The sequence below is a fragment of the Symphalangus syndactylus genome, chromosome 21, assembly GCF_028878055.3.
Source record: "Symphalangus syndactylus isolate Jambi chromosome 21, NHGRI_mSymSyn1-v2.1_pri, whole genome shotgun sequence".
Taxonomy (NCBI): domain Eukaryota; kingdom Metazoa; phylum Chordata; class Mammalia; order Primates; family Hylobatidae; genus Symphalangus; species Symphalangus syndactylus.
Window position 1 is genome coordinate 24,612,525 of NC_072443.2, and position 27,980 is coordinate 24,640,504.

Below are 27,980 nucleotides of genomic sequence, written 5' to 3' on the forward strand. Positions count from 1 at the left end.
TTTTTTCTTAAGTAAATAAAGATAATGCAAGTACACTCAGTATGACAAAACCCATAACATTAATAAATGAGTGATTTAAGTTTGGGAAACTGCTTTTTTATAGCTGTTTTTGCAAGTTTAGATTTTCTTGAAGCAGAATGCATTTATATTATGTCTGTAATTTCCCTTGGCTCCAAGTTTCTAAGCTGAGAAACTTACATTGAAGTCTTCATTTTTTCCTAGATATGTGATATGTGGAGCAGTAGTACTATAGAATTCTTTTTAAATTGATTGCTTTCCTCAGCTTGATTTCTTTCTGGGTTAACCTGTAAAACTCTGTTGCTTACTAGGAGGATCAGAAAACATACCTTCTTTGATTGGTAACTGGTCAGAAGTGAGTTGCTGCCCAGTGCGTCCATCTAAAAATGAATCCACAAACTGGCAGTGATCTTCTCCATGGCCCCTCTGATCACCTATGTTATAAAATTTTCCTGAAGAACCAGAAATTAAAAGGATAAAGTTTACTTTCTTATTTTGAAATGTGACAATTTTGAAGTCATCACTACTGTTTTTGTACCTTCTCCCCTCATTCTCTGTTACCCTAGTTCAAACCAACAATGTCTCTTGCCTACCTGTATTCTTCCTCCCCTCCCTTTATCAGGGATTAGTGATCTTTTAAAAATGCATGTCAGATAATGTTTGTTCTCTCCATAAATTTCTCCAGCAGTCTCCCATTATACTCAGAATCAAATCCAAAGTTCTTACCTGATTTCAGAGCTCCACATGATTTCACACCTGCCTGCCCCTCCACTTACTGAGTCTGGGCCATACTGGTGGAACTGGCAGGTGTATTCTGCCTTAGGCCTTTGACCTTCTCTTTCCTCTAGACCTTTGTGTGGTTAGTTCCTTCTCAATTTTCTCCTTAGCTAGTGCTAACTTTTTAGAGAGGCCTTCACCTTTTTGAAAATGTTCTTTAAAGTACCTCTATGAAATGTTTACTTATTTACGTGTTGTCTATCTCTTCTTACTAAGGAAAGGAAGGAGAGGTAAGCTATAGGAAAGTAAGAAATATCTTTTATGCTGCTTTGTGTTCAGCACTTAGAAGAGTTGAATGACTGAAAAAATATCTACTTTTTAATGTTAGGGCCAGGCCTATTCATTAAAAATTTTTACTCTATAAATATAGAAAATTATAACCTATTGGGCATGGAACAGGGGGTTATAGCTCTTCTAGCATCTTGAAGATGTTATATTCGTTCTATGGTTATTGTTAGATTTAGTCACTTTATTGTCAATAGGCTTTTTATCCCTGGATGGTTGTAAGAAAATGGAGTTTGACCATGGTTAGTGAATGTACATTCCAGTTTGCCATGATGGCACTGTTTTATAATTGCATTTTTATTATTTACCTTCTAATAGCATGTCTTAAATTCTTGCTTTCTAGGAATGATAACCGTTTCCGTAACATTTTGCTCAGAGGAAAACTTGTGTTTACAGCACCCATTAGTGCCTGAACCTCTTAAGAAAAGGCCAAGTTGTACAATGCTGCAAAACATTCCCATAAGTTAAGGGCTGAAAACAGAGCTGGTAGCTCTGCTTACCTGTGAGGGAGTCGCTCAAGTAAATCTTGTATCTGAGAGAGTTGCACAGCTGCACTCCTACAAATTTTTTATACCATGTCCTTTTAACATATTGTTTGCCCTTACACTCTGAGTAAGAGTCTGAATTAAAGGGTCTTTCAGTCCAGATGGCATCTCTTCCTGCTACATAAGGAAAACAGTTTGAGTTTAGTATCTGACTCTTGGGTCAGATACTTTAAGAAATCAGTTTACAAAATTTGTCATCTTGCTGATCCCTTTTTTTTCCCCCATGCTAAATACTGGAGCCAAAAATATTAGAAGGATTTAAACAAGTAAACCCCGGAATAAGTTTCTGTCAATAGATAAATCTGAGAGCAGTATGTTAAGGTGTTTAGGTGTTGAATAGCCTCTGCAGAGCTAGATGTAGACAGTGTCATTTAGGAGCAAATTTAGGTTTCTTTTTTGTAGCATGTTATAAAATTTAGACAACTGCTGTAGTATGACGTGTTATTAAAAGTGGCAATGAGGGTGTTATATCTTTTTTTTTTTTTTGAGACAGGATCTCACTCCGTTGCCCAAGCTGGATCATGGCTCACTGTACCATTAACCCCCTGGGCGCAAGCGAACATCCCACCTCAGCCTCCCAAGTAGCTAGGACCACAGGTGTGCATCATCATGCCTAGCTGATTTTTTATTTTTAAATTTTTTGTAGAGAGGGAGTCTCATTGTGTTGCCAGGCTGGTCTCCAGCAATCCTCCCACCTCAGCCTCTCAAGAGTGCTGGGATTACACTGGCTATTTTATTAAACAGTAATAAGCCTGGTGCATGAGTGAAAGCAAATTTCAAAATGTCCAACTTGTTCCCAGAACATCATGGGTCCTCAGTGTTGTACAATGTGTAGGTAAACATTCACACCTGTTTGGTATTATAAGAAGACTAAGTGGAAAAACGCAAAATCATGATTCATTGAATAAATTTAGAAAAGCATGTAGTTGTGTCTCATTGAGACAGGTACTTACCAGAAACTGGCTCACTCACTCTTGGGTCCGCTGAGGAGAAATAAATACAAAAGTCAGACCTTACTAGGTAAAACCCCAACATTCCAGTGGCATGGTGAAGATGATGGGTGCTTACACTTGTTAAGAAGTCTTATTTGCAAAATGGTACTCTTTTGCTAAGGATTGAATTTGAAAGTTTGCTTTGTTTTGGAAATTGTTCTTGATTGAATAATCTCCTGCCTGGTAGGTATTCAGCTGTATCTGTTACATGTAATTTGAGTAGTTACGAACATTTGTCGCTGTTCCAGCTTTCACTTGAATTTCAAAAGCTGCTGCTTTTAGTTTGATAGAAAAACTTCATGGTAAAAATCACCAAGATGCCATGAACTACCGTTGGTATAAAAATTATGCAAATATTAATGCTGTATGTGCAGATGTATCTCATTAAGGAACTGGAGCTTGTAAGGTCTAATTGGGAAGTTTCACAGCTGTTATTAAACTATCATGGGTTCCCTTTGTGGATGTACGCACTGGTATTTTCATTCTAGGCATACAGGGGAGGATTCATTCACTAGCTTTTTGGAAGAGTATAGATTCATTATGCTTTTTAAATTAAACTGATGTGTCTTTAAGTGAGGAAAAATATGAATGGTGTTTCTCTAAACCTTCATCAATTTGCTTTTTCCCACAAATGGGTTTTTAGAAATTCAAGAAACAGTACATGTAGTGGGTTTCAAACAAGCTTCCTATGCAAAACATTGCTCCACTGTGGCCCTTTTACATCCTTTTTGGGAATTACTGTTGATGTAATTACCTGATTCAGTACTGAATGCCACTGTGTTGCTGACCGGGCCTTCACCAAGCGGGTTTTTGGGTTTCACCTGGAATTCATAACTGTTAAGGGGAAAATAAAAAAATACTTAGACATTCTTGAGGGCTAGGAGGCAACATTCCCCTATTATACAGACATCCACTATACTGACATCCCTTTGAAATTATGACAGTGAATGGTAACATATGTTCCAGAAGTAGGTTGAGGAAAGAAAAATGATTTCTTAGTTTTACTATCTGAACAGCTTGTCTAATGTTTGAGTAAGCATTAAGTTGATAAAAAAGATGGTTGTCTTTAAAAATCTCCAAATTAGTACAAATGACTTGGCAGGTTAATAGACATATAAGAAAGTGGTATATGGTAGAAAAAGGCTAATTCCAGTAACAAGGAGCCTGTTTCTTTAAGATGTTTCAGCTACTTCCTGAGGCCAAGAAGTGGCAAGATTCCATTTTATTTTCTGTTACCCCAACTCTGAGTATAACCCTGGACTTAGGCCATCTTCCTCCCTGTGGGGTTTGAACTACTTATGTCAGAATCACATCATAGGGTGGCAGTGGTGAAAGTGTGTTAAACTGCAAATTTCTTGTCCTACTCTAGGTATTGAAGCAATTTTTGAGGAGATTCAGGTAAGAATTTATAACTTCCATAGGTAAGTCGTGTGCCCACTGATGTTTGAGAACTACTAGACTAAGCTATAGTTAGTCTATTTAACTGTAGACTAAGCTATGGGAATAGATACACATAAATGTTTCTTTGCAAGGGCTTCCTAGTTGTATCACCTGGAACTTGGGTCTTCTGTGGATCACAGGATGCTATGATGTCTCCAGAAACGAGGCATGGTAATGCTGCCTTATGAAGAGCAGGAACACAAACATAGACATTTCTCTCCTTCCATGCCCCAAATTCATATCGGCCAGTCCCTTAACCTTTTGTAAAACAAAACCCCCAAACAACCCTAGGTCCCTTAGAATTATAAGTTCCTTTGATTGTATCCTTAAGAATTATTCATCAAATTATTGTGCAGTATTAGCAATTTTTATTCATAAAATGTGTAAGCAAAGCAAATCCTTTAAAGAAATGTAAACAGTAAAGCAATTTGCCATTTGCCTGAAATTAAGATTTCCTTTCAGCAGCAAGTGGACTTGGCAGTGAAAGAACATTGAATTCAAAAGTCAACCTGAGTCAGCTGATAATATTTTGAGAGTTTCAGATTTGCTCAAGGCTTTTGGGAGATAAATTTCATCTTTGAGAAGTTTATAATTAAATAAGAATGCAGAACGCACAAAAGATAGATATTTTATAAACAAGTGAAAAACAAGGTTGACCGCTGTCAGTTTGGTACGGATGGTACTAAGTGAGCAGGAAAAAAATTTGAGTCAGTTTCTTGATCACTGAGGTATTGCATTAACACTCCTAGTATCTAAGACAACAGATTCTAGTGCTACAACAATGGCAACCATTTTCTGAATGCTTACTATGTATCAGATGCATTAGTCATTCTACATATATAAAGCAATACAACACATGCAAACCCTGATGAGATAAATCTTATCCTAATTTTCAGCTGAGAGCAATGAGGCTCAAAACACTTGTACTGTTACTGTTTGTGCTTTTCAAAACTTTAAAACTGGCCGGGTGCGGTGGCTCACGCCTGTAATCCCAGCACTTTGGGAGGCTGAGGCAGGCGGATCACATGAGGTCCTGAGTTTGAGACCAGCCAGACCAACATGGAGAAACCCCGTCTCTACTAAAAATACAAAAATTAGCCGGGCATGGTGGCACATGCCTTTGTCATTGTCATTTGCAATGAGAGATTGTTGATACAAAAACACCTTTGTCATCTACAGAAATCACACACATAGGGGGTATTTTCACATGAAATATTTTCCAGAGATTAAATTTTTGCTAAGAGGCCTAAAAACAAAACAAAACAAAAAAGCCCATGGAACTATAGTGAACTGAAAATGGAAAAAAAGAAATCATAGCCATCTGGACTTTGATTCAAATGGGCAGTGCATTCCACATTTGTTCCAGGCCATTGCCAAAAGCCCTGTGCTTTGGCCAAGTCTGATTGCTGGAATTGTCTCCATGTCTTTTTATTTCACAGTTATGTACACTTAAGCTCCATTTTTAGCATGCCACAAATACAAGCTACTTTTTTGGGGTTTTTTTTTTTTTTGGCCAATATTTTGTGATATTCGACAAGTTTCAAAGAAATTATTTTGCACTAAATTTAATTAACATGGGAACTGAAAGGCACGTTTTTGTTTTGGTCTGATTAAACCCTATATAACAAAATTTATTTGTGTTGGTAAAATTTTTTCTGAAGAAGCACATTTTGTCACAGATGAATGACATCATAGGTCTAAGAGAAATGTCTCATAATATTGATTGTACATAGAAAATAAAATTTAAAGTTTCAGGGAACAGTTATTTGAAGTAAGAAACTTCAAATAGAAGTTTTGGAAGATAAAGTTGAGGACATTTTACAAATACTAGAACAAAAAGTCAAAGAGTTGAAAAAATGAGAGAAAAGAAAGTTGGAGAATTATTCCGGAGAATATAGTACCCAACTAGTAGGAATTCTAGAAGAGAGAAAGGAAAGGAGATAGAATATTATTCTAGAAATTGTGTAATAAATTTCCCAGTACTGAAAGACAGGAGTTTCCAGATTGAAAAGACCTACTCTGCCCAGCAAAATGAATAAAAGAAAAAGGACTAGAACACATGAGTTACAAAATCTCAGAGTACTGGGGTGATAAAGACAAGTCCTCAAAACTGAGAAGAAAATAGGTCCCATTCAAGGGATCCAGAATCAGGATGACATTTGACTTTTTAACAGTAACACTGGAAGTTAGAAAACAATAGAACAATTCCTTCAAAAGTCTTCATTATATCCTAATATGTCCAGCTAAAGAATAGTATCAAAGTAAAGCAAATTTTAAAACATGTAAGGACTCAAAAATAATGCCTTTTACAACTTTTCCTCAAGATTTATTTAGTGCTACAAAGTAATGGAGTAAACAAGGAAGAAGTCTTGTGATGCAGGAATTAGGGGATTCAAAACAGAGAGGCAAAAGATGTATAGGAATTCCAAAAGAGATGTTGCCATTAAAAACATACAACAAATAGAACAAAGAAATGACTGGAGTATTTGAGCATCTTGTGAAAAGGTCAGTCTAGACATATGGATTTAATTGACAGAAGAAATGGACAAAATGATAAAAAAAATTTGCATCTGGGGAACCAAATTTAGCAATAGGGAAGAGATGCTTTTATGGTAATTTAATTTTAAAAGAGTGTACATACATTTCTGATGAAAAAGAACTGTTAAGACCTACCACATCAAAATGAATATCTAAATGGAATGCAGTCCAGATGACAAATGCAGTCAAACCTTTTGGCCCCATCTAGGACAAGTCAGGTAAACAAAGCCTCACAGAATGCCATGCCTGGTTCTACCTGGGTAGGTGTAAATCCCCAAAGAAAAAACAATCTTCCCTGCACATCCCCATCAGGAGGCAGCATGATCCAGGGGGCATTAAAAACATGGGTTCTAGAACCAGAAAGATTCACAGCTCACTGATGTGTGACTTTAAGGTAACTTAACCTCTCTGAGCTTCAGTTTACTCATACCTAAAAATGAGGATAATGCTATTTGTGAGGATACTATTCATTATAGTAATTATAACTTCATGGGGGGTATAAAAGCATCTGTGAGGATTAAATGAGAATGCATGTAAAAGCAAAGTGCCTGACACATAGTAGTTGTAAGTATTCACTAGGATCATATTTGTATCTCTAGATGATTTTTTAAAAGAGTTTCTATTACTGGGGAATTTGACAAACACTGCCATAGAAATCTCAAGGCAGAACTCTTCTATGGCCACACACTTGCTTTTTGCTTGTGAAGTTTATAATAAGGGCATAGCTCAGGGGTTATTGGAAAGATTGAAAATTTAACAGGTAAACCTTTCTGCCTGCCATCAACATCATAGATCCATAGGCTAAGAAAAAATTGTTATATTAATATTTCATTGAGTCTAGAAAGCACTAAAGCATTATCTCAGAAGAGTGGCATAATAGAGGGTATTGTTTGACACCAACAGTTTGAGAGCAGCTGTAAAAATCAGCATGAGAACAAAAAACATACATCAGTTCATTGAAAAGTGAAAAACTAGGATTTCAAAAAGTGTGACCTGTGGCTCATGAGCAAAACTGTTAAGAGACAAGAACCTCCAACCTGCAGGATTCTAGCCTGAGACTGATTTCTTCTTTAGTGGAAGAGGGAATATCCTCAAGCGTAACCTTCAGATCTGGGTGGAGCAGATGCTTGCCGTTCCCTACCCACTTTTGATCCTTTCTATAACCTTTTCCTTCTATTTCTTGCCTACAATTTAGAACTGAAAGTTTTCATTATTTGATAAACTTTTTAGTTACATACTCCTTACTGATTTAAAAAGTTGGTTTTCATTCTAACAAGTCTTACAAACCTCAAGCAAATTGCTTTTTATATAGAAAGTCCACCCTATAGCTGTTGGTTTGAGTTGTTTAGCCGATTTTTACCCCTAGTGTAGTCGTGAAATATTTGATCCCCATTCAGGTGAGGGTTCAGAGGGAGATAAATGGACAAGTAGAATAAGAAAAAAAGAGGAAGGGCTGCTCAACATGGGAAAGGAGACATCTAATCAGTTTGGGTAAGCTTGACTCCAAGGACACTGAAGGACTATGGTAAGTATTTCTGGATACCTGCCACATGTAAAGTTATTACGCTGATCTGGGAACACAGATAAGGAGAAAGAGGGGAGAGCCAAGGGGGCACTCAGAAGACAAAATAAGGCTAAATCAGGGTATCAGCAGTCATGGGGTCACAAACTAGCTGGCTCTCATGCCATAAGGGGCATTTGTGTTCCCCCACTTCTGTGGGGACACAAATTCCAGAGTTGGGCTGTACTCTAATTCTGTGGTACTGTTATCACTTTCTTCCACTCCCTTCCTAAATGCCAAGTGATAGCAAAGAAAAATAAAAACTATGTGGTTATGTGAGAGGGAATAATTGTTCTCTTTATAGACTAGTGGAGTTATGTACTTTTAGGTAGCTGTCCTTCTGCCCCATGAAAAGTTGTCAAACTGAGCAATCAAGTCAATTTCTTCTTCAACAAGGAAGGAATTGGTCTGCTGCTGCCCACACCTACCACAAACTAAATAAAATGCCTGATGCTTTCGTAGCTTATTTTACTCCTTTCTACAAAGCCCATAAGAAGAGATGTTGAAAAGTTAATACAGAATATGCAGAGACCAGAATTTCACAGAAACACTATGAAAAGGGTATAATGGCTATTCCACATGCCTGCATCATTCAGCCAGATTGACAGTGTATAAGAAGTTGCTGTGTCTATTCCAGCTAACCAGTGCCAACATTTTATTAAATCAACATAAACAACCGTCCCAAACTATCATTGCTGCCAGCTTTAGGATACTTTGGTAGGTTTCAGTCTTAGAGGAAGATTTGTTCTTCAAAATCCTCCCAAGCCAGAGAGGTCAATAAAAGTACTTGAGCAGATTAAGTGAATTTGATTTATCTCAATTACTAGACAGTACATTTTCCATAGGAAATTGTTAGACCACATGTAAGTCTGGCACACACAATGAATTCTTTAATTTTTCAGTAAAGTAAGGAGAGAGGTGAGTTCATTGGAAGAGAAGAGTAGGATTAAAGGGCTTTTTCAGTGTGCAGTGTGTGTGTTCATCCATTTGCCCAGCCAGTTCATTAGGAAGAACTCCGTCCATCAGTGGATTATCAAAATGTGTGCTAAAAACAATTCATCTGAAAACAAATTGCAGACTGCAGACAGAGATTTAAAGACAAAAGAAAGTTTACTGGGACAATTCTACTTGTTATGGGATTGACCTAGGTTTTAGTTTTCAGTTCCAGTTCTCTGGCCGACTCCATGTGTGGCTTTGAATATCACAGAATTATATCATTTCAGAGCTGGAGGAGACTTAAGAGAGCGATAATCCACACTCACTGTCCCAATAAGCAGTGATGTAAGACTTATTAAGACATACTTTATCAGCTGCTCTATTCGCAGAACTAAAGCTAATCATAGTGGCCTTTGCAAAGTGGTTTGCTCTAGATAGGAGAGGCTCTTAATATTTTTCTTTTAGTTTAACAAGAGGCATACATTGCCTAAGGAGACACACAGAGGATTGGTGTTCTTGGGTAACTGTATGGCAGGAGAGGGTTTTTTTTTTTTTAATTTTCATTTTAGGGGTACATGTGCAGGTTTGTTATATAGGTAAACTCGTGTCACAGGAGTTCATTGTACAGATTATTTTGTATCTGAGTGCAGATACAAAGCCTAGCACTCAATAGTTGATTTTTCTGCTCCTTTCCCTTCTCCCACCCTTCAGTGGGCCCCAGTATCTGCTGTTCCCCTCTTTATGTCCATCATTTGGCTCCCACTTAGAACATACAGTACTTGGTTTTCTGTTAGAAGAGGACTTCTAGTTTAGAAATAAATGGAAAGTAAGTACTGGGGAGGGTAGATGAGTACTGATTCAGCTGGATACCAATATCTACAATTTATTTTAGGAGTAAGGGGTGAGAGAGGGATCCCTTAAAGAGATGAAATTTGCCTGTGTTAACAGATCTCTTTTGCATCATTTGACTAAAACAATCACATCTCCCCACAAATGACACCCCCTTCCCTGTGCACATATGTAACCACAGTGCACTGCAGCTAGTAGCCAGGCTGGGGAGGCCCCCCGTGCCACCTTTGGAGCTGCACCCAGCACCCTAGAACAGCCATGTGGCTCTCTATTGACAAGAACATCTAATGCCAGGTGTGGAGCTAAACTCTACCATTAGCAAAACAGCTGCTGGATGGTCTTTTACTTTGGACAATTTTTTGAGCTTCTGGCAGGCTAGATAAAAACCTTATGTCATAAAAACAAGCACGAGAAGGTTGGTATACACTGAAAGGAAAGGTAGGGGAATACTCCACTGTCACTCTGTTTCAGGATTAGGGTGTGAGCATTCAGAATTTCTAACAAAAGCACTCTATAGATCTCTAATCCCTGCCTTGTTTCTCCTGGGTTAAGTGTTGTAACACGAAGCTCTACTCTACCCATGTCTGTGTGTAAAGTTTAGCCAGTAATTATCATCTGAATTCAGATCTCACGTTTTTTAGTCAGGACAAGTGATGGAAAATGCTACTAAAATAAATGATTTACACGTATCTCCTAGTGTTGGAACACTGCTGTAATAATTCTTTCAGAAGCTTTGATCCATCTTCCAGTTATTCAAATAGGGAATTCCAGAACCTCATGAAGGAATTTTAACAGCTATAATTCAAAGTTTATCTATTTCAAAAATTCAATTTTACCATACACTTTGATTCCAAATTTCCTCCAAGCATTGAAATATGACTAGAGTTATTGATTTTTTTTTTTTTTTTTTACAGCTAATAACAGCCACCTGGTGGCTGCATCCTGTACATACTTCCTCTTTATTTTACGGTGTCTTTTATTAGTGTTAATCTTGGATCATGGTTGGATAGAAGAAACACAATGGAAAGAAACCTTGCCTTAACAACTTAAGGTAGTATGAAAAAAGCTTTTCATACTATTTGGACACCAGTGATTTTATTATTCTGACTGTAGCCTTGCTATCAATAGTAAGTTTGAGAACTACTTGCGTGTCACCTAAATCATGTGTATGGATTTGATTAGAAAGAAAAATACTGTTGTGTTTTTCCTTTCCTTGTTGGCTTACCCCTTCCATCCTATTCTTTATCAAATTCTAGTCTCAAGTATTCTATGAAGCATTCTCTCTTAAATCACAGAACTTTGGTATCAATCCTACATTTACTTGGTATGCTTTTTTTTATGCTCTCCAATTATTTAACGGGTGTTACTTTTGTTTCCCCAGATACTTTTTGGCTTCAGAAATCTCAAATTAATTGAAATAATTTACCTGATTTTATTTTTCCATAATTCATTATTTTTACTAATGGAGATTTCAATATATTTTAATATTTCAGCCCAAACATTTTTGTTAATTGAATAGACAAATGAATCTCCGACTTACCTGGTAAGAGAGATGTGAAATTCATTCAGAGGCTCATCGGGGGCTAGGATCTATTGAACTCCTTGACCACCATAAAGTTTCACATACTGAGGACTAAACAGTGTTCATGAAAGCACCTTTACATCCGTATGTATTATATTTTTCCCCAAATGGAAAAATGTTCTTTACTTCAGACTACTGATTTACAACTCCTAAGTCATGATCCATTAGTTAGGGACTACCAATATAATCCTGGCCAAATCATTTATATGAAAATTAATGATTTTGACATCCTGATGGATTTCATTGAACCATACCAAATTCTTAAAATAATGTTAAGTAAGCCACATATACTGAATGGCCTCAAATTAGTGCCAGTGGTAAAATTTGGCATGGGATCCTGATTTAGAAGGCCCTAAACTTGATTTAACATTGCTTTTCCCAAAGCTAAATCTAGACAGGGGTTGGGCGTGGTGGCTCACACCTGTAATCTCTCTCAGCACTTTGGGAGGCTGAGGTGGGTTAGTCACCTGAGGTCAGGAGTTCGAGACCAGCCTGGCTAACATGGTGAAACCCCATCTCTACTAAAAATACAAAAAAATTAGCTGGGTGTGGTGGCACGTGCCCATAATCCCAGCTACTTGGGAGGCTCAGGCAGGAGAATCGCTTGAACCTGGCAGGCAGAGGTTGCAGTGAGCCGAGATTGCGCCGTTGCGTTCCAGCCTGGGTGATAAGAGCAAGACCCTGTCTCAAAAAAAAAAAAAAGAAAAAATCTAGACAGGCACTCCTCTGGGCTTTGCTAGTCTTGAGTGTTGAGGTAAGGATAGGTTTTAGGGGTCCTCCTCAGAAGGCCCACTGACGAAAGACAGGAGCAATAAACAGGACATATAATGAGGGTAGGATAAAGAGGGCCATGCTGTCTTTTAGTGTGAAGCAATTTCCAGAAACAGCTAGAATGAGTCCTAAAACAATTACAACCAGAAGCTACATGTGAGCCCCATGACCTGTGATTACAGAATAAAATGCATCTTAGCCCTGGGGCACTTTTCTCTACCTGCTTCACCAGGCAGGTCAGATGCCCAAATGGCACTCTTGCCAAGACATTAACAAAAAGTTATTTTTTGTTAGATTTATTCCAGCAACCGTTACTCAATATAAACAGGCTCAAATATTAAAAGTGATTATTCCAACTAAAAGCCAGAATGAAAACACAAATGAAAAGTAGGAGCAAGTCATCCTCCCAATTACCACCCTTCAGAGTCTCCCCATCTCCTGATCTGGCTTATAAGACCCTCTCCACCCTGACTTCCCACTGTTTCCTCTGCCTCCATCCACTTATCATTACTCATGCCGAGGTAAAAATAGCCTATTTTTCACTGCACACAACCATGCCATTTTGGCCCTCCGTGTACTGACGTATACTATTCTAACACTCTCTTTCCCTATAATCACCTGGCTAGCTCCTTCCCACTCATCCTTCAAGCCTCAGACCAGATGTCACCTTCTTCAGGAAGATTTTCCTAATTTCCAATGACATTGTGTAGTGCCTCCCACCCTGGGATCCCATAGCACCTTGGGCATGCTTCATTCAGAGTTCTCGCTACTTTGTGTAGAATCCTTGGTCATTAACTGCCTCTCCTCTAGCCTTCAGTTCAAGGGCAGCCACCATGTTTATTCGTGTGTGTAGCCATACTTAATAAATATTTGCTGAATGGAAATGCAAATGCAAACCTTTTACAAACAAATTGGGTTTAAAATGATATTGAAATAACTGTATTCAACATTCAGATCATTAGCTAATAGGTGCACTGTGAGAAGATCTGAGGACAGTCCAATTCAGAAAAAAACCACAATGAACATTTAGAAACTGGATGCCTTTCAATGACGGTATTGTACTTTACAAGTCACTTTTTATTAAGTGGAATAAAAAGCAGAAAACGGAAAAGAAAAGCCAAATTTCATAAGCACAAATTCACCTATTAAAAAGTCCAAATTAAGTGACCTTTTCTTTCACTCATTCCTTCAAATATATTATGGCAAAACAGGCTTTCTCCCCCTGTCAATCTAAGGAAATGCTAAGGAAACAGAACAAAGAGCAAATGGGCTTTTACTGACATATGCTTATTTTGGTTAAAAGTCTTTTAAGAAAATTAGCAGTTGTAAACTATATCTTAAAATAGAGAACTTTAAAGAAAAACCCCATGCTTGTGAAAGAAGTATCCTTTTTGCAGTATCGGACTAGTTTATACACAGTGAACTGCCTGTAGTGAATTAGATGGTGCTTCCTTTTCTACAAAAAGATTAGAAGAGTCGCCCTACTGTCAGAGCCAAAATAGGCTCTTTTGAGTGTCACTATCAATAACCAATTCAATTCAATCAATTGATGACAATATGAACATTATGGGAAAAAAAACTTGGAACTTCCTTACTACGTTTCTAGAAATGTCTAAGACCCTGATTTTTCTTTCAGTAATAAAATGAACTAATAAAATGTTGGATATTTTAGATTGAAAAAAGAATCACAAAACTGTACAGCAATATGAACAACCTGGTATCAATATGTAATAAATAGGGATACTTAGAAAAGTTATCAAATAACAATGTTAAAGATATGTAACCCTTGTCAAAACGCTATTTCATTTTATCCATGATAAAAGGTCCCAAAGCAAAGAATTGCTGTGCCTGAGACTAGTCTGTAGTTATTTTAAGTATTAACTCTTAACAACTTTCACCTATATTTTGTCACAAGACTTTCCTTTTCTTGCCCTCTCCTTTCCAGGAATTTTTTGGTGCTTCCGATCTAGTTTACATCATGCACAGTCCAATTGTCACTGGTCCACAGACTTTTCTTTATTTTCGTATTTAATATCAACATTTGGTATCAAATGTTTTTTTAAAGATGTCATACTGTTAATTAACAAGACCATCTTGTCAGCAATTTTAAACCCACCAGTAATTCAAGTATTTGCAAAACATGACTCCAGAGGTATCTAGTGCTATATATAGAAAACCCAAGAGTGAAATGGAAGCTAGAGCCACCCTCAAGACAGAGAAGATGATTATCATTTCTTTCCTTTGTCGTGGTTATAACTTTTGCACTCTCAGAATTTACCTGGAATAGCACTGATGGCTTACCTTGTGTTTGGTTTCAGATTTTCTACTGTGGAAAAGGTCTGATTTGTCATTTGAATGGACTTGTTCTTCCCACTGAATGACCCATTTTCTTTGGATATAACTTCATATTCTGTAACGTGAAAAAAGCCAACATATACTTGTCTTTATTTCTTGGCTGATTTAATTGCTCCTGAAGCTAATAGCATAAAAAAGCCACTTACATAAAGTGAGCAATTGAGATTGAAGTTCTAGAGACATATTGATCTTACACATCGGCAAATTCCATACGGGGATGGTCAGCAGATGAAGGCTCCAGAAGCATTTTGGGATTTGCTCATTGACTATTTCTGCATTTCCTTTACCAGAGGCAAAGGAAGGCCTGGTAAGTGGTGAAGACCCATGCCATGCCTGTGGTTGCTTTGGATACATAGCCTTTGATTTTTTAGGTGAATCAGATAGTCTGTCGCTGCTGCAAAGCCCCATTTGGGGAAAGCACTGTATGAGGAGTGGTGCCTGAGTAGACATGTTCTCTGTTCTACGGGCTTTAGAATATAGCTGGGGAAAAGGCTACTGGCTACATGGTATTGCTGCAGAAAACTTCTTTCAGTTGAGCATCACAGCAGCAAATAGCAGCTAATCAAATAATAAACTCTACTTTTCTATAGTTCATTATTTTGAACTATAGGAGTAGTTGGTTTTTGTACTCACTGCCTACATAAGTTATGCCCCCTTGATTATTTTCCTCGTATTGAAAAACAAAATAATGTCCTTAAAGTCTGCATAGAGGTCTGCCTAAATTTCACTTAAAGGCACATTTCTATAAACTTGCAGGGCTCATCAAATGGGAAAGAAATTTAGAATAAGGGAATGCCATTTACACATTTGTTCATTGATTTCTCTGCTCTCATTTGGGGCTTAGCTTAATGCACATAATGAGATGATATAGAGGACTAAAAAAGAACCAAAAACCCAAACAATAAACCCCACTCAAAATCAGCTCCATTAATATGAAGAAATATGCAAGTACTGGGCATCAGACAAGGTGAAAAGGCTGCCAAAGATCTGGCAAGTTATATTAGGGATTTCTGCTATTAGCACTTAGCCCAGTGGTATGAGATGCATATTGGAAATAAAAAACTAGAATAACCCAGATAGACCCCAAATCACCAATTCATATTTGGGGAGGATTTTCTTTTCCTTTTTTTTTTTTTTTTTTTTTTTTTGAGACAGGGTCTCTGCTCACTGCAACCTCCACCTCCCGGGGTCATGCTATCCTCCCACCTCAGCCTCCTGAGTAGCGCACCACCACACCCAGCTAATTTTTTGTAGAGACAGGGTTTTGCCATGTTGCCCAGGCTGTTATTGAACTCCTGAGCTCAAGTGGTCCACCCACCTCAGCTTCTCTAAAGTGTTGGGATTACAGGCGTGAGCCACTGCGCCCAGCCTTAGGAAGATTTTTCATTGCATATTTAAAAAACCCCAAGAGGAGGATGATTTTTTCTGAACAATTTTGTATGACCATTCTTCCAAAAACTAAAAATTAAACTGGAAGACAGTGGCCATGGTTTCTGGATACTATTGGTGCAGCTATTAAAGTACTGATGACTGTTATCTAGTGCTGTCACTGAGACTTCTTTTTGATCCAAAACTATCTCTCAGCTGGCTCTCCTAACAGACTGGAAAGGGAAAGGAAGGGAGAGAATTCTGAATTAAAATCTGTCCATTTTATATTTTTTCCTCAGCTGTGAAGGGATATTTGTTAGAAAAAGATGGAAGGACTTAAAATGCAAGTAAAATTGATTAAAAAAAAAAAGGAAACCAAACAGTTTAATGGAAACAGACAAATTAAGCCACTTGCCTTGAACTTGGTCTCAGTCTTCCCATCCGTGCAAGGTTAATAATATCTCTTCATAATACTGCTTATAGGGATTAAATTGGGTACAGGTGGAAAGTGCCTTGACTATTTTTCATGGATTTTGTTCAACAGGTGGTACCTATTATTATGCTGCTTTTATTATTTATCATCCTTGAGTTGTGGCTTGAAAATATGACTAGAAACATTTTAAGATTCCAATAGGAAAGGTTCACGTGCTGCCAAATCACCAAAAGAACAATTTATATGACACTCCAGTTGTTTATGCACCAAAGCAACCACCTTCAGAAAGCATCTTTGGCTTGGGACATTCCTCAACTGTATGACATTCTTCTTAATATTAAACCTGCCTTTTAGTAGTTGAAACTTCTATTGCATGTCTTCTCTGATTTCCATTTGGCTCAAGTTTTTTTTTTTTTTTTGAGATGGAGTCTCGCTCTGTCACCCCAGGCTGGAGTGCAGTGGTGCCATCTCGGCTCACTGCAAGCTCTGCCTCCTGGGTTCACTCCATTCTCCTGCCTCAGCCTCCCGAGTAGCTGGGACTACAGGCGCCTGCCACCACGCCTGGCTAATTTTTTGTATTTTTGGTAGAGACAGGGTTTCACCGTGTTAGCCGGGATGATCTTGATCTCCTGACCTCGTAATCCGCCCACCTCGGCCTCCCAGAGGGCTGGGATTACAGGCGTGAGCCACTGCGCCCGGCCTGGCTCAAGTTTTAAAAGCTGATTTAATATTTTTTTTTTTTATGGAAGATCAGAATTCTCAAAATGGATCTAGAAACTTTCTTCCTAATTAAAAAGACATTTAGAATTTCAGAATTCTAGCTTTTGAATATACATTTGTCTTGTGCTTTGTAAATATATATTTCCCATTTTTAATACTTTCAAGTGCTAATACCTTTTCATAAATCCACCATTACAAAAATTGCTCCTACTGATAAACATTAACAATTTCTGGTTTATGCTGCATATTCAAATATCTTATTTTTCTCCTCAGGATAAATTGATAACAATGAGGATTATTATTATTACACCTAAGGAAACTAAGGCTCAAACAGTCTAGTTTTATACACAAGTTGCATATCTAAAATAAAGCTGGTCTGGGATTTAAATCTGTGTCAGCATGCTCTTGGACTATCAGAATATGATGCTTATAACTAACAACTTGAAGTTGCCCAAGGATCCAGGCTATGGCCAATTTTTTGGGTGTACCTTTTTCTACTTCAGTATAGAAGGGACATGTAGAAGCAACTGAACCTGGTTGTCTTCACTGGAGGTGAATATGTGTCCCCATCAACTCAAAGAAAGAAGCCAACTCAGGGGGAAGAATAGATATAACTCTATTATATCTCAGTTCCTTTTTGTAAAGTCAGTTCAAGAGATATAAGAATTAATCTCTATATTATCTGAGCTGCTGGTTTGTAAACAATCACTTTTGAAATCAAGTGGTATTTAAGGGAACACCAAAACAAAATGGAATGAAAAACCAACAGGATTTTAGGGCAAATGGTCTAATGTTTAAATATGGACTAGGTGAACTATGGTTAAATATGAACTTAATTCTATTTAGGAAATTCTGCAGCTAAAGAGATGTGGTCCTTGTCCACGAAAATTGTTATAAATCCTCTGTATCATGTGACAGATCTCAAGCAACTCATTAACATTTAGTAACAGCATTACAAAAGCAGTTTGGTTAGATGGATAAAGTATACTCTATCCATGATTTTTTGAGATTAAACCTTTATACAATCAGAAAGCACAATTCTTCAGCTTAATAAAGTTACATCGGATATTATGAATATATCCAAGTTGATGTGTATTTGATATTTAAATGTATTAGATTAACCAGTTCCAACTCAATGTTCTGTATCTTTAAGGCAAATGAAATTTTATAGATCATTTAGTTTCATGAGAACTAAGCCTCAGACGATCACAGGAACTCCTTACTAGCACAGTATATGAAGAGTTTTAGACATTTTAATGGGTGTAGATAATCAGTACTGAGAGATTAATTGATTTTTAGATATTTGTAGTACTTATTAGCACAGTCCCAAGGAAAGAAGCAGGACTAGGAAAATCTCCAGGAACCATGGGTAGCAGTGGGTTCTCTCTCAAAACAAAGGCTAGCTTTGCATGAGAAAGGGAGACTCACAAAATATGGTAAAGAAAGCTAGTTAAGATAAGCCGCTTACACTGGAAGTTGCCCAGATCCAATGGTTCTGTCTGAGGAGACATAGCTGCTGTTTTCCACGGGCAGTAGGAAATGTTTTTGGCAGATCCTGAGTCCCTGCGTGCGCTACCTGGTCCTGTGCACTGCTCCTCTCTCTTCCTGATGGCCTCTTAGTTGACCCCTCTATTCCCTGCCTGCCTGCACCAGGTACATGGCAGGAACTTGGGTGGCAGGAATTCACCTACCATGCTATTTGCTATATCCTCCAGCTGATTTAGCTTGCTAGTCTTTTTTGATCCTCCTCTCGTTTGACTATCCTCTTCGTTATGGAGAACCAGACTGTTGTATAACAAATTCAAAGAGTATCTCGGGGTTTCTTAGTTTTCACAATCATTTTTAGAGGAATTGGTGGGTGGTAACAGAATCAAAATTTCTTAAGATGAGCAGAAAATTGATCAGGAATAGAATTTTTGTTTTTATTTATCCTAAGACAGTTGAAGTAACCTTTAGTCTGCTAGAAAGTTCTAGGTCAATTATAAATTGGGTTGGTGAAAGGAAAATTAGTTTTAAATTAATCAGCAATGTAATTTTCTTGGTAATGAAAGACTAGCTTCTTCTTCATGGTGTGAAAAAGACTTCTGAGAGGAGATGGAAAGAATGCAGCTTGAAGAGATCTACTAAATTAACAGGGAGCCCATAACAAGGACGAAGATGATCTTTTCTCATCCTATGACATTGTTGACAATAATGTGCCTTAAAGGCAGCAAAACTGCTAGTTTTGGCTCCTCCCCAGATATGCTTCACATGTCAACGTTGACCCAGGGTACCCCACTCCCAGGGTATCTTGTTATCAAAGCTTCCCACTATATCAGCCCTCATGCCATGATCTTACCAGTGACAGTGTCATTTAGTGGCTTTTCCCAGTCCAAGATGACAAATGAGGGGCACCCTTCCACGGTGACCACAGTGAGGTTGGTGGGTGGGTTCTGTGGTGGGCTGGTGGCATTCCCCTCTGTGGCCTCCTCTTTGGGGAACCGTTTGACGGAGTCAGTAATGGAGCAGGGACTGTTGTCAGGCTTTTGGATGTATCGCACATGAGGACCTATGAGAGAGAGGACCCTTGACATTTAACATTTTTGAAACTCGTGAAGAAGATGGAAGAGAGCTCATAAATATAATTTGAGGACATTTGGTCTCATATTATAAGCAGATGGTTGAAAGCCATGACGTGGATGGTTCAAACTAGGAAAATTCAAAATCTTGCCTCTGAGACACATGATATAGGGTGGTGTTGATTTACTTACTGAATAGGTTTAGCTTATGCTAATATCCGAAAGTAATTGGATCCCCTTAAGTATAGTTTAAACTTCATACTTTATGGGGCACTGGATCTTACCCTCAGTAGTAGGGAATAATTAGCTCTATACTAAACACAGTTCTGGTCCCACCCAATAAATTTTAAAAACTAGACCCAAAGAATCAAGTAGCTTCAAGTATTTTACTGTATCCCAGAACAAAACTCAAGAATATTCTAGGAATAATTAAAAAAAAATCCAGCACATAAAAGGTAAAATTCATAGGAAAATATTACCTATAATAAGGAGAAAAAAATCAATCATTTGAAACCAATGAAGATCTCACATAGATGTTAGAATAATCAGATAAGAATTATAGTTATTGCTATAATCCACATATTCAAAAAGTTAGTAAAGACATGTATGATATTAAAAAAGACCCAAGTCAAATTTCTAGAGATGAAAGCTACTAGATAGAAGATGCACTGGTTAGAATTAATACCTATAAGATAATGCAGAATAAATGATTAGTGAACTCAAAGACATAGCAATAAAAACATCCAAAAAGAGGGAGAGAAGATAAAAATTAAAAATAATGAACATCACTGAGCTGTGTGGACCATTTCTGGTGGTCTCATATACATGTAATTGGAGTACCTGAGGTAAAGAAGTGGGTGAGCAGAAAAAAATATTTTAAGAAATAATGGTCCCAAATCTTCCAAATATGATAAAACTTCTAAACCCATAGATCCAAAAAGCTCAAAGATACCTAGGAACAACAAAAATGTAGAAAACTATATGCCAGTCATAAACAAGTTTCTCAAAACAAGTGATAAGGAGAAGATCCTTAAGGCAGACAAAAAAAAGACATGTTATATACAGAACAACAAAGATAAGGATTGTGGCAGATTTCTTACTAGAAAGAATGCAAGTGAGAGGCATTGGAGCAGCATCTTCAATTATTGAAATAGAAGACATCATTTGGAATTTAATAAGTAGTGAAAATACCTTAAAAGCAAAACACTTTTTCTAGACATACAAAATCTGTAAGAATTTATTTACCAGAAGACCCACACTAAAAGAAATATTAAAGGAAGTCTTTCAGGTAGGAAGGAAACAATACCGACAGAAATATGGAGCCACACAAAGGGATGAAAAGCACAGTGACAATAAACACATAGGTAACATACACAATGTTTTTCTTATTATTTATCTCTAAAAAATAGTTTACTGTTTAAACATAAATAAAAACACCTTACGGTAATGTACATAACATGTAAAAGTAAAATGTATGACAATAATAGTCCAAAGGCCAAGAGGGGAGTAAAGCTATGCTAGTGTGAGGTTCTTATATGTGAAGTTGTACATTATAACTAGACGGCAGATTGTGATAAGTTAAAGATACATACTATAAACCCCAAAGCAACCATTAAAATAATAAAACAAAGTTACAGCTAATAAGACAACAAAAAAGATTAAATGAAATCGTAACATACTCAACCTAAAAGAAGATTGACAAAGAGGAAAAAAGGGAACAAAGAATAGATGGGAAAAATAGAAAGCAAATAGCAAGATGAAGAGTTAAATGTACCAATATCAATAGCCATATTAAATGTAAGGTTCTACACACCCAAAATAAAATGCAGGCTGGGCGTGGTGGCTCACGCCTATAATCCCAGCACTTTGGGAGGCCGAGACGGGTGGATCACTGGCAGTCAGGAGTTTGAGATCAGCCTGGCCAACATGTTGAAACCCCATCTCTACTGAAAATACAAAAACTATGGGCAAGGTGGCAGGCACCTGTAGTCTCAGCTGCTTGGGGAGGCTGAGGCAGGAGGATCACTTGAACCCAGGAGGCAGAGGTTGCAGTGAGACGAGATCACACCACTGCATTTTAGCCTGGGCGACAGAGCGAGAGTCCATCTCAAAAAAAAAAAAAAAAAGAAAAAGAAAAACTCTTCTGAATAGCTCTATTCCTATTAAAGAAAGTGAATTCTATTAAAAATTGATACACTGAGCTTCATTAAAATTAGAAGACGTACACTGGGAAAAAATATTTTCAAAGTATGTATCTAAAAAAGGTCTTGTATCCAGAAAGTACAGATTCTCAAGATTCAACATTAAACAAGCAACTCCATTTTTTAAAATGGGCAAAAAAATTGGAAATAGCAAAAAAGATATATAGATGGCAAATAAGCACATAAGATGTTCAATGTTATTAAGTGGTTGCAAATTAAAACCATAATCAGATACCATTACACACCTATTAAAATGGCTAAAATAAAAAAGACTGACCATAACAAATGTTGGTGAGGATTTGGAGGAACTAGAACTCTCATCTTTGCTGATAGAAAGGTAAAACAGTACAACTACTTTGGAAAACAGTCTCTTAAAATGTTATATAAACACTTATATGTCATGTAGCCACCTCTTCCTGGGTATTTGTCCAAAGGAATGAAAGCATATGGCTATACAAAGACAAGTACATGAATGGTCATAATAGCTTTATCAGTAATGTAAAAAAAATAGCAATGCCATGAATGCATTTACTAAAGAAACAAATTATTGAATATCCAAATAATAGAATGCTAGTCAGCAATAAAAAGGAATGGACTACTGATATACATGCAGCAACATAGATGAATTTGCAAATATTTATGCTGATAAAAGAAGCTTGATGACAAAAAGAGTTCATACTGTATGTTTTCATTTATATAAAATTTCATAAAGTACATACTATAGTATGGCAGGCCTGTTGTCACGTAGGCACTGGGGGGTTGAGTGGGAGGAATAAGAGAAAGGTATTGCAAAGATACATGATGAAACTTTTGGAAGTTATAGATGGGTTATTATCTTGATTGTGATGATGGTCTCATGAGTGTATACATATGTTAAAATTCATCAAATGTTACATTTCAGAAAAAAATGGCTCTATATCATATCTCTCCTACTGTGGTAGATTGTTATTCAAAACTATTCTTTATGTCCATAGGATAAGTATTCTTCCCCAATCCTTGATTTGATCTTGGCTGTGTGACATTTTTTGGCCAATGGATATTGGTAGATATGACACAAAAAGGAGCTTTAAATGTGGTTTTGCATTCAGACACCCCATTTCTTGATTTTGCATTGTTATGAAAATGGCTTCCCCTGGGTCACTGTTGGTTGTTCATCCTGGGAATCAGAGTAAACACATGTGGGGTGGACCTGAGTCTAACCCACAAGAGGCCTAGCTCTACCTGCTGCTAGAAGCAGAACAAACACATCCTAGATTAATCAGCTGACACCCAGTTGACTTGCAGACACATGAAAAATAAATCCTTATTATAATAGGCTACTAAGATTTGTGGTTTGTTAGACAGCAATAACTGGCTGATACACCTACCAAAAATAGCCTTTTCAAATGTGAGATGCACAGCCAATCATACATACCTTTGAATCTTGGCTTCCCAAGAGGATCAGTTTCTCTTGTTGGGCTTGAGCTAAAGTCAGTTATATTTTCTGAGAATGGAAAATAATGAACAATTTTAGCAAAAGATAAAAAAGCTTCACAATACAATGAAAAAGTTGTAGACTAAAGATATTCAATATTTCGCCTTGTAAACTGCTTGCAGTTTTGATTTTTTAAAATTATACATATTCATCCACAATATAAGGCTTTTAGTTGTGTCCTGCTGCAAGGTGTTCTATAGTGTAATGAATTACAAATTATAACCAAGCAGTTAATATGCACTAATAACTTATGATATGTGTAGTTGGTAACAATGTGATTTAGTAGTAGCATTAGGTAGTCTAGATCTTTTTATGAACCAGAGTTAGGCCGTTTCTTCTATATCTGCTAAGGGAAGGATAATACTCTATAAGGGAGTGTTGAAAATAAGTATAATTTTAAAATTAAAAACAACCATATTAATCATAAAATGGAGTAAAATGGAAGACCTCAAACTGAGACTCACACATCCCCACCAACATTTAAAATCTTTTGCACCTCACAGCTAAGTATCCAGTGAGAACTGATTGCCATACGAACCCAGTTCTTCTCCAGAGGCAGGAACTGTTGGTTGCTTTATATCTGTTGCTATTCTCTCCAAGGGAGTTCCAGTAGGTCTGAGTGTTGACCTCAGGGGTGGTATAGTTATTGGGCCTGATGAAATGATTCCTGTAATGTACAGCCAAAGTAGTCAGGCTTTATAGGCACACTGCCAAGTTTCCTGTAAACATTTATTTATTCCGTAAATGTTTTTCAGCACTCACCTTGTGGCTTGGCACTATAGACCAGCCTTGGAGAGAAAATGACCTGACTCTTGGGGGAGATAGATGTATGAGCCAAGTATATCAAAGCATTATTATAGACATTGTAAAAAAGTACTAGATAACATCACAGAGGCGGCGCGTAAGAAGAGGGAGTGGTTATGTCTGAGGAAAGATGGAGGGTTGTCGGGTCGGAGTGGGCAGAGAAATGCCTTCACAGAGGATATGCCAATACAGGAGAAATTATTGGTAGGCAGAGACAAGAGCTGTATTATAGACAAAGGTTATAACAAGAACCGTGTCAGGGAAGCATGCTGTTGCCTGGTGTGTTTAACTTGAAGGGGTACAATAAGAGCTGAGAGTGGAGGGGCAAGGAAAGGCAGATCGTGAAAGAAGTTGAATATCATGGATTTGGATGTTATTTTTAGGGACTGAGTCATTTGTGTAGGCAAGAGAAAGGAAGGTGAACTACAGCAAAGGCAGTGGGACTGGATGGAAGGGGTGGACATGAGAGCTGTCAGGGAGACTCAGTGGCAGGCATGGAAGATGGCTAGAGAAGAAGGAAAAAGATTCCTAGGGTTAATGTCCATGATTCTGGCCTGGTGGCCAGTATAGTGCTACCCTGATTGCTATATTCAACAGTGACTCCTCCACTCTTAAAACACTTGTAAGTCCCTAAAACTGGATCCATCCCAAGGTCCAGGCAAGTCTGGGTGTTTGGGGTGGAAAGGAGACTAGATTGAATTTTATGTTCCACCTGGGAGAAGGAGTCACTCTTGGGCAATAGAGAGTCAAGGGATACAAGCCTGACCCGAGGACTATGGCCCAGCATGGAATCAGGGCTGAGTAGTCAGATGGGCCTCCAGGGATGCATGTTCCTGACCCTAGTGGGTGTGAGCCACAATAAGAGGTCAAGCAAAACCCAAGAGAAGTTGCACTGCAGTCCACAAGGGCTTTCCAGGGTTGGCAGAGTCAACAGGAAATGCTGGCATAGCATAGCATTTTCAGCCTGGTGAGGACAGTGGGACTCAGAAGCCTGGGTAGATCTGGAGATTGAGGGCAAGTGGCACATGTCACATGACAGCCCCAGATTGTGCGCACAGACACATATGAGAGAGCCTCAGAGGACTCCAGGACATTGGACTGGAATTCAAGATACACTTTCTGTGATGCTAATCAGGCCAAATCTGTACCAGTGCCCTCAGTTATGGTTTGGCTCCTCAGTGCAGCCGTTTCCCTTGAGTTAGAGGTGAATGGTGGAGGGTGAGGGTGGAGAGCAGGGACTAGGGTTCATCTCAGAAGTGGAATGTATTTACAGTTCTTCTTCAGGCTGGGTGGGCTGTACCAAAGCTACGTTTACTGACAGGAGAGAACAAGGGTTTATATGGCAGGCACCAAGGCCGTCAAACTGCTCTTTAAGGCACACAGCCTCACAGCATTGCTCTGGAGGGGGCCCCCAAGTGGCACACTCAGGCATCACCCTGTGGCTCATCCAGTCTGATCTGCAAGCTGCTGGAGCTCAAGTCACAGCTGCCCCAGGTTATAGTAAATGGGGAAACCCGGTCTCCTAGCAAGGCCATGTCACTGGGCTTTGAGTCAGAAAGGCACCAGAGGTATGGATGGGAGGCTGCTTCCTCCTTCAGCCCATGGGAAAATGACCTAGAGTTCACTGTGCACATGGGACATCCTACAAGCTCCATCACAACAGCCTCCTTTCATCCTGTGAAAACACTGACATCCACTCCCTTTCACAGCGATCCTCATCAGTTTCATCTTTCACAGCTGTTTTAACACTTTTATCCCGATTCCGCCTACAAAATATTTAGGGAGTAGTGTTCTGGAGAGAGGGAGGAAAGATGGGGAACATGCTGAAATTTGCTGGCAGGTCCTGGATGAAGAGCCCTCAGTATGAGGTAAAGCTTCCATCTGAACTAGGTGAATTTTACTGACTCAATTTCATTCCTTTATTCATTTTGTTATTACTCATCAAATATCTTCTATGTGCTAAGTACTGGATTTGGTTCTGGGAATTCAGAGAAAAAAAACCAAGGACTTTGTCATCACAGAGCTCACAGTCTCTTAGGGGAAGAGAAGTATGCAAACAAACAGCTCTGAAACAATTTTCTCTTTGCCCTAACAGAGGTGTATGTCAAGGACAAGAACGGAGAAGCAATGCCAAGACTACCTCGAGGAGTTAGGGAAGGTTTTTAAAGAAAAGGATGAAGTCTGAGTATCCCAAGCCTCGAGAGGGTCATTCTATAGGGAGGAGCAATGTGTGTGCCCAGACATGGAGGTTAGAGGCAGCTTGCCTCCAAAACATATTCCTGTATTGTTGCACAGGCTAGGCCTTTCAGTCACCCTGAATATTTTAGTCCCAAATCTTCCCCTGAGCACCATATCAGGCCTGGCATGAAGGCTGTTGGATAGGAGAGCTTTCAGTGGGACACACAGGATTTTATTTCAGGAGACAGAATAAGTCAATGACAAGTCATCACACCTATTATTCTTGGGGCCTTGGCAATGTACAGCATCTTGTCCAAAATAATCCATTTGTTGAAGGGTCTGAGTCAGCTTCAGTCTAGGCTCCAAGCACTCAGACATCTAAGAAGCAAATTTGCCTAGATGCAGAGAGGTGGTTTCCTTCTTTCTGTCCAAGAATCAGGTTGTAAGTCCTGAAAGCCATCATTTACAGTGTCTAGTCTTCAGGGCCAACACAAACGTGTCACACACATCAATAGTGTGCCTGTTGCTAGCACGCCAAGAAGAGCTTATGTTGGCTAGTAAAACCGAAATCATGGCGGGAGAAGGAAAGGTACATGACTTACGTACCCGCACTTCCTGGCTTTCCAGTGACATTATTTGGTGGTAAAGGTTTTCTTCGTGGGGGTGTAGGTCTGGGTGGCAAGGGTGGGCGGAGAGTCCCTGGGATTGTGGATAAGAGATTATATTTTAGATAAAGCCTTCATAAAGATTCACTATCGAAAAAAACAGAGTTTTTAAAAATAAAAAATAATGTTTGATAATTAGCAGTTGAATGACAGAGAATAGATTCTACAGAAAACTGCACACAAATATATTCAGATATTCCTATAAATTAATGTTGGTAATGTACCAGGGACAACAAAGCACTTTAGTATATAGAAAACATGTCCTCATTATAGATGAATATACAGTCAGGCCCTTCATATCTGTGGGTTCCCCATCAGTTAATTCAAACAACTGTGGATGGAAAAATTTTTTAAAAACCACAATAAAAATAACAATACAACAACAGGAAAACACAAAACATAACAATTATTTACATTGCATTAGGTATTATAGTGGATGATTTAAAGTATATGGGAAGATGTGCATGGGTTATATGCAAACACTATATGATTTTATATAAGGGATTTGAGCATCCTCAGATTTTAGTATCTGAGGAAAATCCTGGGACCAATCCCCCATAGATACCAAGAGATGATTGTACATAGGTATATCTACTTTTTGAAAGGCTATAAACACGTATAGAATTTAACATCTTTCATTTTCCATGTAGACTTCTGACCAAGGAGCACTTCTGAACTTCATTATCCCCAGTTGCCTTTTATTTTGAGCCTACAATTTCTTATACCATTTTAGTTTTAAATTGTTAAAGCATAAAATTTCTCCTTTTGTGGGTGTTTTACTCCATTCTCAGCTCTATTATATAATTATAATTAAAACCCTTTAGAACTTCTCAAACACTACATCGAGGTAACCCTGATGGCTGAAACAAGTCTGTATCTGTGGGGAGCAGGCTGTGAACAGTTGTGGTAGTTGTGTACCGCACAAAGACA

The 27,980-nt window shown here is 38.2% G+C and overlaps 1 protein-coding gene across 12 annotated transcripts in view; it reads right to left on the minus strand.

Annotated features, from left to right (window-relative positions):
- Nucleotides 1-27,980, minus strand: part of ABI3BP (ABI family member 3 binding protein) — a 246,050-nt gene that overhangs the window by 1,847 nt on the left and 216,223 nt on the right. For all 12 annotated transcript variants that reach the window (XM_055259016.2, XM_055259014.2, XM_055259021.2 and 9 more), the window contains 9 exons: nt 26,992-27,084; nt 23,942-24,070; nt 23,344-23,412; nt 19,509-19,718; nt 14,596-14,704; nt 3,372-3,451; nt 2,579-2,608; nt 1,581-1,742; nt 348-470 (listed from right to left, as the gene is read on the minus strand). In XM_055259016.2, coding sequence (XP_055114991.1) covers nt 348-470; nt 1,581-1,742; nt 2,579-2,608; nt 3,372-3,451; nt 14,596-14,704; nt 19,509-19,718; nt 23,344-23,412; nt 23,942-24,070; nt 26,992-27,084 — 1,005 coding nt within the window. The remainder of the gene's footprint in view (nt 1-347; nt 471-1,580; nt 1,743-2,578; nt 2,609-3,371; nt 3,452-14,595; nt 14,705-19,508; nt 19,719-23,343; nt 23,413-23,941; nt 24,071-26,991; nt 27,085-27,980) is intronic.